The 12,971-nt window shown below is 37.3% G+C and overlaps 1 protein-coding gene across 3 annotated transcripts in view; it reads right to left on the reverse strand.

Annotated features, from left to right (window-relative positions):
- Positions 1–1,421: 1,421 nt before the first annotated feature.
- Positions 1,422–12,971, reverse strand: part of SULT1C3 (sulfotransferase family 1C member 3) — a 36,827-nt gene continuing 25,277 nt past the window's right edge. The window contains exons 5-9 of one of the 3 annotated variants that reach the window (XM_079110280.1): positions 10,766–10,892; positions 9,758–9,852; positions 8,432–8,612; positions 8,126–8,247; positions 1,422–1,729 (exon numbers count right to left, since the gene is read on the reverse strand). In XM_079110280.1, coding sequence (XP_078966406.1) covers positions 8,135–8,247; positions 8,432–8,612; positions 9,758–9,852; positions 10,766–10,892 — 516 coding nt within the window. In that variant the 3' untranslated portion in view covers positions 1,422–1,729; positions 8,126–8,134. Of the gene's footprint in view, positions 1,730–7,596; positions 8,248–8,431; positions 8,613–9,757; positions 9,853–10,765; positions 10,893–12,971 lie in introns of those variants that run through there. The other 2 variants (XM_079110281.1, XM_079110279.1) reach the window with 2 other exon arrangements.

Raw genomic sequence — 12,971 nt, forward strand, 5'->3', positions numbered from 1 at the left:
TTTTTAATCTCTGGTTTTCATAGTGTGGAGGGGATGGAACACTAGCTGGGTACTGGGGGAATCCTTATTCAACTGCATCCAACATAACCTGTCTGAGGGTCATCTCTCTCCTGCTCTCTCTGTGATGCTTAGTTTTCTCATCCAAAAAGTGAGCTTGTGGAATAGTGAAATATTTCTGACTCTCCTAATCTTATTTCTAATTTTTTTTGACCAAACTTCCTACTATTTCTTTTTTATCTCATTGTAAGTGAATGGTTACCAAGTAATTTATCCATAAATATTTACAATTTGATCTTCCACTACTGATATTTTGGGGGAGGGCCGAGAGAGAGACTATGTAGTGTCTCATTAGAATAAATGTTCTTTTGAAAGTACCCATGACCATTGAGCATGTTAAGTTAGGTAGGCTATGTGGATGTTCCTTGACTCTATCATCTTTATTTTATAGGGTTGGGACTACAGATATTTAAAAATTGAATCAAAGCATTAATTATTATTATTATTTTTTTGGTACTAGGGGTTAAACCAAGGTATGCTTTAATACTTAGTTATATAGCCAGTTCTTTTTATTTTTATATTTTGAGACAGGGTCTTGCTAAGTTGCTGAGAGTCTCATTATTATATTGAAGCTGGCCTCGAACTTGCAATCCTAATGTCTCAGGCTCCCAAATCACTGGGATTATATCATGCAACATGGAAGCCAGATAATTATTCTTTGTAGTACTTATTATTTAAAAGGGCATAGCAAAGCTTTTAAAGAAAGAAGTACAGAAATACTTTAATTGAAATTTTTAAAGACTAGGAGAGTGGAATTCATTTCTACAACAATGAAAGTAAAAAGAATTTTACAGTATTCCAAAAAAAAAAAATAAATAAATAAATAAAAGGTAAGTTCTGCCTAGCTGAAAATATCAGACATATTTCTTATATTTTCACCAATACCTCCTATATGACCAAGCCCACGTGGTGTTAAGAAAGGGAGTTGTTACGCACTTTCTGCATAAATTTTTAGGAAGTTCCTGGAGGTGAACTGAAGATGCTGCTCAACACTGCATAATGACCACACTACTGGATTGTTTGTCATATGGTTAATGATTTGTTTCCCTTGGAAAGTGGAAAGGTGAAAGGACACAGATAGGGCCTAATTTGTTCCTGGGTGGAGGAGACAATTGTCTATCATTTGTTTAGTGGTACAGGAAATCATCCCTTACACAAAATGTATTTTGCTGACTTTCTTTTAAAATAATGAACAGATGTTTGCATAACTTGTGCAAATTATGGCAAACATTTTTGTGAGACAGGTTTTAATAAAAAGAAAACAGAATAAGATTTTATGTGTGACTGATGAACTTGACAATAAGAACAATTTTGCTAGAAATTTTTTATTAAAGAAGTATGGAAAGTGAAAATTTCCCCCCAGAGATATAAGATTCAAGCTTTTCTTAAAATGGACAAAGGACCGGATATTTTATTTTTCCTTGACTGCATTACAGTTTTTTTTTTTTTTCTAAGATGTTCATCTGGAATATAAAATCTCTTTCTGCTTTCCAGCCTTGTTTTGGTCACAGAATTTGCCTGAGGTTCTTGATTATCCTGTTTTTAAGCATTTGCTACAATGTCCAGCAGTGGCCTTTCTATTTGGACCTGGGATCATTTCAACTTCAGTCAGCCTGGATCAGACCCTGCTCACTGGATTTCATTCTTCATGTTATCCTTTGTATCTCATAATCTAATATAAGAGTTGGGCCATTTTTTTCATTATTTTTATTTATTTATTTTATTTAATTTTTAAAATTTTTTATTTTTTTATTTTAATTGAAAATCATAAATTTACATAGGGCAATATTGTTTGATTCATTCTGTTATTTTTTTCCCTTCCCCCCCCACCCTTGACCCCTCTTTTCCCTCTATACAGTCCTTCCTTTCTCCATTCTTACCACCCTCCTTATCCCTAACCCTAAACCTAACCCTAACCCTAACGCTAACCCCTCATACCCCCCCTTATATGTCCTCATCCAATATCAGCGAGATCATTTGTCCTTTAGTTTTTTGAGATTGGCTTATCTCACTTAGCATGATATCCTCCAATTTCATCCATTTGCCTGCAAATGCCATGATTTTCTCATTCTCCATGGCGGAGTAATATTCCATTGTATATATATGCCACAGTTTCTTTATCCATTCATCAACGGAAGGGCATCTAAGTTGGTTCCACATTCTGGCTATAGTGAATTGAGCAGCTATGAACATTGATGTGGCTGTGTCTCTGTAGTATGCTGATTTTAAGACCTTTGGGTATAGGCCAAGGAGTGGGATAGCTGGGTCAAATGGTGGGTCCATTCCAAGTTTTCTAAGGAATCTCCACCCTGTTTTCCAGAGTGGCTGCACTAATTTGCAGCCAACCAGCAATGTATGAGTGTACCTTTTTCCCCACATCCTCGCCAACACCTATTGTTGCTTGTATTCTTGATAATCGCCATTCTAATTGGGGTGAGATGAAATCTTAGGGTAGTTTTGATTTGCATTTCTCTTATTACTAGAGATGTTGAACATTTTTTCATATATCTGTTGATTGCTTGTACATCTTCTTCTGTGAAGTGTCTGTTCATTTCCTTAGCCCATTTGTTGATTGGATTGTTTGTATTCTTGGTGTAGAGTTTTTTGAGTTCTTTATAGATTCTGGAAATTAGCGCTCTATCTGAGGTATGAGTGGCAAAAATATTCTCCCACTCTGTAGGCTCTTTCTTCGCATTGCTGATAGTTTCCTTTGCTGAGAGAAAGCTTTTTAGTTTGAATCTATCCCAGTGGTTGATTCTAGTTTTTATTTCTTGTGCTATGGGTGTCCTGTTAAGGAAGTAAGGAAGTCTGATCCTAAGCCAACAAGTTGAAGGTTTGGACCTACTTTTTCTTCTATAAGATGCAGGGTCTCTGGTCTGATTCCGAGGTCCTTGATCCATTTTGAGTTGAGTTTTGTGCAGGGTGAGAGATAGGGATTTAGTTTCATTCTGTTGCATATGGGTTTCCAGTTTTCCCAGCACCATCTGTTGAAGAGGCTATCTTTTCTCCATTGCATATTTTTGGCACCTTTGTCTAGTATGAGAAAATTGTATTTATTTCGGTTTGTGTCCGTGTCCTGTATTCTGTACCATTGATCTACCTGTCTATTTTGGTACCAATACCATGCCGTTTTTGTTACTATTGCTTTGTAATAGAGTTGAAGATCTGGTATTGCGATACCCCGTGCTTCGCTCTTTCTACTGAGGATTGCTTTAGCTATTGTAAGTTTCTTATTCTTCAAGATGAATTTCATAATTGCTTGCTCTATTTCTGTGAGGTACATAATTGGGATTTTAATTGGAATTGCATTGAATCTGTATAGCACTTTTGGTAGTATGGCCATTTTGACAATATTAATTCTGCCTATCCAAGAACATGGGAGTTCTTTCCATCTTCTAAGGTTTTCTTTAATTTCTTTCTTTAGTGTTCTGAAGTTGTCATTGTAGAGGTTTTTCACCTCTTTTGTGAGATTGATTCCCAAGTATTTTATTTTTTTTGGTGTTATTGTGAATGGGTAGTTTTCCTAATTTCTCTTTCTGAAGATTCATCACTTTTGTATAAGAATGCATTGGATTTATGAGCATTGATCTTGTAACCTGCAATTTACTGAATTCACTTATGAGTTCTGAAAGTTTTCTGGTGGAATGTCCAGGTTCCTCTAAATATGTAATCATGTCATCAGCGAACAGGGATAGGTTGATTTCCACTTTTCTAATTTGTATCCCTTTAATTTCTTTGGTTTGTCTAATTGCTCTGGCTCGAGTCTCAAGAACGATATTGAATAGAAGTGGTGAAAGAGGGCATCCCTGCCTTGTTCCAGTTTTTAGGGGAAATGCTTTCAGTTTTTCACCATTTAGAATGATATTGGCCATGGGCTTAGCATAGATGGCCTTTACAATGTTAAGGAATGTTCCCACTACCCCAATTTTCTCTAGTGTTTTGAGCATGAAGGGATGCTGTATTTTATTGAATGCTTTTTCTGCATCTATTGAAATAATTATGTGATTCTTAACTTTTAGTCCGTTGATATGGTGAATGACATTTATTGATTTCTGGATGTTGAACCAACCTTGCATCCCTGGGATAAAACCCACTTGATCGTGGTGCACTATCTTTTTAATATATTTTTTGATGCGATTTGCTAAAATTTTGTTGAGAATTTTTGCGTCGATGTTCATTAAGGATATTGGTCTGAAATTTTCTTACCTTGATATATCTCTGTCTGGTTTAGGTATCAGGGTGATATTGGCTTCATAGAATGAGTTTGGGAGGGTTCCCTCCTCTTCTATTTTATGGAATACTTTGAGAAGTATTGGAATGAGCTCTTCTTTAAAGGTTTTGTAGAACTCGGCTGAGAACCCATCTGGTCCCGGACTTTTCTTTGTTGGTAGGCTTTTGATGACCTCTTCTATTTCATTGCTTGAAATTGATTTATTTAAGTTGTGTATGTCCTTCTCATTCAGTTTAGGTAATTCATATGTCTCTAGAAACTTGTTGATGTCTTCGAGGTTTTCTGTTTTGTTGGAGTATAGATTTTCAAAATAGCTTCTAATTATGTTTTGTATTTCACTTGTGTCTGTTGTGATATTTCCTTGTTCATTCCGAATTTTAGTAATTTGAGTTTTCTCCCTCTTTCTTTTTGTTAGTGTGGCTAAGGGTTTATCAATTTGGTTTATTTTTTCAAAGAACCAACTATTTATTTTGTTAATTTTTCCGATTGTTTCTTTTGTTTCAATTTCATTGATTTCGGTGCTGATTTTAACTATTTCCTGTCTTCTACTACTTTTGGTGTTGGTCTGCTCTTGTTTTTCTAGGGCTTTGAGCTGTAGTGTTAAGTCGTTTATTTTTTGATTTCTACTTCTTTTGTTGAATGCGCCCCATGAAATAAATCTTCCTCTAAGTACTGCTTTCATAGTGTCCCAGAGATTTTGATATGATGTATCTTTGTTCTCATTTACTTCTAAGAATTTTTTAATTTCCCTCCTGATGTCTTCTGTTATCCATTCATCATATAATAGTGTATTATTTAATCTCCAAGTATTGGAGAAATTTCTGTTTTTTATTCTGTCATTTATTTCTAATTTCATTCCATTATGATCTGATAGAGTACAAGGTAGTATCTCTATCTTCTTGTATTTGCTAACAGTAGCTTTGTGGCATAATACATGGTCTATTTTAGAGAAGGATCCATGTGCTGCTGAGAAGAAAGTGTATTCGTTCTTTGTTGGATGGTATATTCTATATAAGTCGGTTAAGTCTAAATTGTTGATTGTGTTATTGAGATCTATGGTTTCTTTATTCAATTTTTGTTTGGACGATCTATCCAGCAGTGAGAGAGGTGTGTTAAAATCGCCTAGTATTATTGTGTTGTGGTCTATTTGATTTCTGGAATTGAGAAGGATTTGTTTGATGTACATGGATGAGCCAATGTTCGGGGCATAGATATTTATGATTGTTATGTCTTGCTCATTTATGCTTCCCCAAAGCAGTATGTAATGTCCTTCTTTATCCCTTCTGACTAGTTTTGGATTGAAGTCCACATTATCTGAAATGAGGATGGATACTCCAAATTTTTTGCTGGGTCTGTGTGCATGGTATGTTTTTTCCCATCCTTTCACCTTTAGTCTATGGGTATCTCTTTCTATGAGATGAGTCTCTTGCAGGCAGCATATTGTTGGATTTTTCTTTTTAATCCAATCTGCCAGTCTATGTCTTTTGATTGATGAGTTCAGGCCATTAACATTCACGGTTATTATTGTGATATGATTTGTATTCCTAGTCATTTGACTCATATTTTTTTTTTTTTTTACATGATTTGGTTTCTCCTTTATTTGGCTATTCCTTTAGGCTAATTCCTCCCGTTGCTGATTTGCATCATTGTTGTTCATCTCTTCCTCATGGAATATTTTGCTGAGAGTGTTCTGCAATGCTGGCTTTCATTTTGTAAATTCCTTTAGCTTTTGTTTATCATGGAAGGATCTTATTCCATCGTCAAATCTGAAAGTAATTTTTACTGGGTATAAGATTATTGGTTGGCATCCAGTTTCTTTCAGGGCTTGGTAAATGTTGTTTCAGGCCCTTCTAGCTTTTAGGATCTGGATTGAAAAATCTGCTGATATTCTTATTGGTTTCCCCTTGAATGTAATTTGATTCTTTTCTCTCGTGGCCTTTAAAAGTCAATCTTTATTTTGTATGCTAGGTATTTTCATAATAATGTGCCTTGGTGTGGGTCTGTTGTTATTTTGTATATTTGGAGTCCTATAAGCCTCTTGTATTTGGTTTTCCATTTCATTCTTCAGATTTGGGAATTCTCCTGATATTATTTCATTGAATAGATTGTTCATTCCTTTGGTTTGTTTCTCTAAGCCTTCCTCAATCCCAATAATTCTTAAATTTGGTATTTTCATGAAATCCCATAATTCTTGTATATTCTGTTCTTGATTTCTTACCATCTTTTCTGTTTGGTCAACTTTGTTTTCAAGATTAAATATTTTGTCTTCAATGTCTGAGGTTCTGTCTTCCAGGTGTTCTATCCTATTGGTTATGCTTTCTATGGAGTTTTTAACTTGGTTTATTGTTTCCTTCATTTCAAGGATTCCTGTTTGATTTTTCGTCAATATCTCTAACTCTTTATTGAATTGATCTCTTGCTTCCCGTATTTGCTTCTTTAACTGGTGATAGGTGCGATCATTTAATGCCTGCATTTGCTCTTTTATCTCCTTGTTTGCTTCCCTGATTGTTTTAATTATGTATATTCTGAACTCCCTTTCTGACATTTCTTCTGCTGTGCTGTCATTGGGTTTTATTGATATAGTATCTAGGTTTGTTTGGGACATTTTCTTCCCTTGTTTTCTCATATTGGTCAGATGTCAGTGGGACTTTGTGATATTGCAAAATTCTTCTATTGGCGTATAGTGTCCCTGTAGATTTCCAGTGTATCACCTTCCTGCCTTCAGTAGCCTGAAGTCTTGGAGTAACTAGATAATGTAGTGCTTCCAAGGAAAGCTGCCCCTAGTCTTCTACTGGTTCCAGGACTTGGAGCTGGCTCTGTGTGGAAAGGCTCTCACTGGGGGGCCTGCTCCGAGAAGCTAGCCTGGAAAGGCGCTTCCTGCCGGAGGGGGCCGGGCTGTGGGCTGCTTGTGGAAGTCTCTGGCTGCCCTGTCCTGGTCCCTGAAGCAACTGTGGGCAGGGACTCACCACCCTGGTTCAAGGACTTGAAGCTTGGTTCTGTGCAGAAAGGCTCTCACTGGGGGGGGGCCTGCTCTGAGATGCTGGAGAATCTGGCGCTGTGGGAGGAGCCCACCGCCGGAGTCCATTTTTTTTCATTATTAACCATCACTATGGTTTAATGTGTCTCCCAAACTTGTGTGTTAGATACTTAATCCCCATTGCAACATTATTGGTAGGAAGAGTTTCATTAGAACTGATTAGGTCACTGGGGGTATCACATAGGTGTGTTATTTTGGGAGTGAGTTCCTAATGAAAGGAAAAGCCCCCACCCCTCATGGTCTCTGGCCCTCATACCTTCCACCATGCCAGATGTGGACCCTTCAATGCTGAACTCCTTACTCTTCAGAATTTTCAGAAACAAAGCTCTGTTCTTTATAAATCATTGAGGTCAGTTATAACAGCACAAAATGAACCAAGACAAGTGTTAAGAATAAAAATAATTCTTCACATTCTCCCTGGTACTTCTCATTCTCTTTGTTTTATTTTTTTTCTCTTGTGTTGACATTTTGTTCTTATTTTTTTTAATCTCTTTTCAGAAATTTTGTCTTTGAGAAACCAGGTAATTATAGACAAGTGATGGAGTGTAGTAATAATTATTTTGCTTTCATACAGATGAGTGTATTTCTATGTGGCAGGTGTGCACACCAATGACCATGTAACTTAATTTAAAACTTTCTAACCAGGATTTGATTATATTGAAGCATTATTATAGTTGTACAGGATCTACAGATAGTGTGGAATGGCTTAGGATGGGAGGAAGAATATTTTTGTTTAAAATATCATGGGGCTTAAATGGGTACAATCTGATAATAACGTCTGGGGCAACTCTCTGCCCCACCCGTTGCTCTCAGATCTCTGTGCGAAAGGTCACAGTGCTCCCTGCCATCTTCTTCTGGTAGTCCTTGTCAAATTCTTCATTTTGGGCCACAGTAAAATAGTTCTTCCAGTCACCAGGCATCCCTGAAACAAGACAAAATCTCAGTGATTGCTGCAGGAGTACAGGGAGAAGTCTGTACACCCAAGTCGTACAGTGGAATTGCTGGCAAGAATAAGCAATGGAGCATAAAACACTAATAGGAAAATCCAAGTAGACATGAGAATTACAGGGCTTCTCTTGGATTCTTAGGATATATGTCTCATCTACCTTTCCTCATAAAAGGGGAGATGGAGTGGTCCATAATGCTGGTAGGTATGGTGGTATAGTTGGCCATTGGGTTTTGCTTCATTACATCAAATGAGGTATGATAGATGATTTTATTCAGAACTTCCTCTGCTATGTCTTTCTCCAGGAACTTCAATATCTTTTCAATTTCCCTCTTTGGGTCCTGTATGTGAAACAATTACACAAAACAAATATTTTGGAGTCTTCCATTAGGGATGATATTCTGTTTAGGTTAACTGCATTTGTAAAGAGATCTATTGATGAATCAATTCAAACATATTCAACAAATATTTCCTAAGTGTTATCAGTGAAAGGCACTGTACTATCCCAGATGTGTGGCAAGAAGAAGATTGGGACTATTTCTACCATCTCCTGCAGGAGGGGAATCAAGTGTAAAAAGACCAACTTCAGTTCCTGACTGAGAAAGTACATGCTTCCTGCATCCAGAGAGAGCAACAGGAGATCTCAAGAGAAGGAGCAATGACATCTTCCGGGGGAAATCAGGGAAGGCATAATAAATAAGGGATGATGTTGGTTAGTGTGGTATTTAACTGTAGTCTCTGGGCTATAAGAATTGGCAGCAAATGGTTTATGAGTTTAGTAGAAGGCCAATAAAAGGATGAATAAAAGGGATATTCAGTTAGCCCAGAAATGTACATGTTTGTACCTTGTTCTTTCTGATAAAAAAAAGTTGCAAAAAGAGGAGTCAACTTTTGATTAAATTTTAGAGGACCTCTTAGCATGATCATAGGAGGTAGTTTTGTAATTCTAGAACATTAATTTATAGAGTAACAAGGGTTGAATCTGCTATCCACACATCCACAATGAAATAGAGAAATCACTTCACTGTCCCAATGTGTGATACTAGTTCTGCCAATTTTATATGGACTGGACCTCCAGTAGTGAAGAGTGTTTGGGGCATAGAAGAGGAGAAGGAAGTTAAATTTCTTGAACACAACTATGCACACTTCATAATTATGATTGCATACATCTTCACAATAATCTCATGAGATAGAGATGATATAATTTTGTAGGTAAAGAAACATGGCTCATATGTATTAGTATTCAACAAGTTGATCTGGCTAGAATGCATGCACAAGCTATTTCCTGAGGAAGAAGGGTCTTTTGAAAAGTGTGAGCAAAAACCAAGATAATTTTGAAGACAAAAAATGGTGGTTAGAACTTCTGAGGAGAAAATCCAACTGGACAGAGTGTCATGGAGTGGTTCTTCTGTTGTCAAGCACAGATGCCAGGGTCCCCACATCCCAGGATTTAGGATGATGTGACAGGGATCATATTGCTTCTTACCTCCTTCATGTCCTCATAGAAGAGGTAGAGAATGCGGTGCTGGTCCTTCACATCCCACCACCCCTTCACATGGTCATACCAGGAGCCCCACAATACTGAGGAGGAGAGAGAAGGGACATCAATGTCAATATAAAACTTATCAAATGAGCATGACTTATAAAATATACAGGGCACTTACTAAATGCAACCCAATTGCAAATATACTGAGCAGAAGAATTCTTATTTGCAGAAGACAGAAAACTTGTCCTTTTAAAGTAGTTTGGAAAAGTTTGAAAAATATTCTGAATTTCCTGGGTTACAGTTCCATCTTTAAACTTACTTCTCCATAAAACATTGTCTATGGCCAGGGAATAAAAATGTCTTCCTTATGTAGATCAATAAATATTGTTTCTAACATGCTGATTTTGAAAAGATTTTTATTTCAAAAAGTCTGTAATTACCAGCTCTTTGACATCTTTGTTTTCAGTGATGATGAATAGGAGGGAGAGAAGCTTACTGGGTGTCTTTTGTTGTCCCTTTGAGCACTACTCTATCTCCTATCATTGTCTATACTGCCAAGCACTCTGCAAGTCCACCTGCACAGACTGTGACCATGGGCTCCTTTTCCCTCAGACTTACAGGTGGACTTTACCTCAAGAAGCATTAGAAGACTTTTGAAAGCATGAGGAGAGGAAGAACAATATATTTATTTTGCTGCTGTCTCCCTGCTGGCTCACTTGGTTGATTGCTACCTCCACTAAAGGCCTCAGCTCATGTGAAGGGAACCTCTCCTATCTTCAGGTTGTTGTTCCCTCAAGAATACTTTAGTAGCTCTTGTTGGTTTCCCAAAACTCTACCCACAGTGTTGTAAATAGTCTGTTTGTTAAAGTTTCCTAGGTGCCCTCATTCATGACATCTACTTCCTTGCAGGACCTTGACAGATACAATCATTCAGTAAAAAACTTTCTTTTCTGATGTTAATAGTTAAGTGAGTAAGGAAATAGGAACCCACAGTTTCCTTTCACTTACCTTTTCCAGCTTTGAATGTTTCAATATATTCCTCCCATGTACCAGGGTCAGGCACCATTTTATTCATTCTTGAGAAATGATAGTAGGATACCAGGCAATCCTTGGCATTTCTAGCCACGTAGATAATCTGGAATCATCCAGAAAAGAGAGAGAGGCAGAGAGTAAACAAGATAGAAAATTGTCTCTATTCAGTGCAGAAGTCCTTAGTTTTAGAAAGATCATTTGGAGAATCTTGTATGATCTTATTGGAGTAATTGAACATGTGTATGTTTCCCACAAAGCTATCATCTCTTCCAGTCTGCCTAGAAATAGTTTTGATCTGTAGCTGGTAGTCTTAGTATTATTACTGAAAGCACCTCTTTTTTATCTTAGAATTGTCTTGGTTTGCACATAAATATTGTACTCACCCTAACTTAAGTTGGAGAATAAGGAGGCCACCCATGGCATATACATCCATTCTGGGTGCACTAACAAAAATGCCATAGGGTGCGTGTCAACAATAGAAACAGCAGAAAGTTATTTCTCACAATTCTAGAGGTTAGACCATCTAAAACTAAGATGTAACCAGACTTGGTATTTGGTCAGGTCTTGCTTCCTCAAAGATGACCATGTTTTATAAGAGGTCTCAGGACCTCAGGACCTAATCACCCTCAAAAGCCCCCTTTTCCTAAAGCCTTTGCTTTGGGGATCAGAATTTCAATATTTGAACCTGAGGGGGTCATAACATGTGAAGAAAATGTCCTCCCCTGTATTTTTATAAGCAAGAAGTTTAAATTATAAAATAGGAAGGGCTAAAGCAGTGAGCTTATTTTCCCATTTCTACAAGATGAATTCCAGGCTTACAGATGAATTATCTTCCTACTTTTTATTCATGAATAAGATTGAGAACCTCTAAATACAGTGCTAAGTCTGCCCTTAGTGATGTTTGTGATGGTGTTTTCTCATAGGAAAGGCAAAGGTTTGTCCTGGCCAAGAAAAATTGGTCACTTAGCTTCTTGTCTTGTTGTCCCCCTCCTTCTCTGACCACCTTGGCTTCTGTTCCAACCTGTGCTGCTGTATGTATTCTCAGTGGGGCTTGGGAGGAAGAGCACTGCTGTGGTGTGAGGATGGGTAGTGTTCCCCAAAGGTCCATGTGTAAAGAGTTGGTATTCAGGGTAGTGCTACTGGGAGGTGCTATGGACTTTTAACAGGTTGAACCTTGTGAGAAGGAAGTCTTAGGTCATTGGAGGTGTATTCACAGAGGGGATTGTAGGACCCTGTGGTCTCTCTTGTTCTTTCCCTTTCTCTCTTTAACTCTCTCTCTCTCTGTGTGCTTTTTAGCTAAAGATGTGACAACTTACTCTGGCATGCACTCCTGCCATATATTGCCCTCACTGGAGGCAATAACTAAGTGGGCTGCCTGGTCTTCTATTTGACCTTTCAGAATTATAAGCCAAAATAGTCCTCCTTTTACTTCACAAGTAGCATGTGTCAGATATTTCATTATAGTATTTCAAAGCTAACTGATTCAAGCTCAGTGTTTTCTCAAGCATTTTTGCCCAGCATATCACTTTGTCAACAGAATTTGTGTCCAACATAACCAACCACTCAGTCATATTTTCCTCTTGGTGAAATGTTCTACCTCTTACATTACCAACTGCATTTCACTCACTATTCTCTTTGTCCTGGCATGATTGTTTTTCTGGTCCATTTCTTGCTGTTGGATTTCTATACAATGTTCATGAACGTAAGTAGGAAACCAAAATGTTTGAGGTAACTATAAAGTCTTGTGTAAATATATTTTGTGAGATATTTCTTTACTCTTATGTTGGTTCTTGCTTTCAAGGTCTGAGTAACAGTGTAAGTCCTGGGCTAGATTGGGATGTGTAGTCAATGTTAAATCAATTTTCAAGAGTCTGTTGATTTGTATTAGTTTTGAATTGCTGTTGAAACAAGTTACCACAAATGCAGTGCCTTAAAACAATGTAGATTTATTATTTTATGTAGATAGATTAGATTTCACTGGGCTAAAGTTGAGGTGTAAGTGAGGCTGGTTCCTTTTGGTGACTCTAGGGAAAAATTCATTTTCTTGTTTTTGACTTCTGGAGGGTAACTGCATTCTTTGCCTTCTGATGCCCTCCTGTATTATAAAGACCTTTGTGGTGATACCTAGGGCCTAGATAATCTGGGATAATCAACCTATCTTAAGATCCTTAATTTTATCACA

This window comes from Sciurus vulgaris (genome assembly GCF_902686455.1).
Source record: "Sciurus vulgaris genome assembly, chromosome: 14".
Lineage (NCBI taxonomy): Eukaryota > Metazoa > Chordata > Mammalia > Rodentia > Sciuridae > Sciurus > Sciurus vulgaris.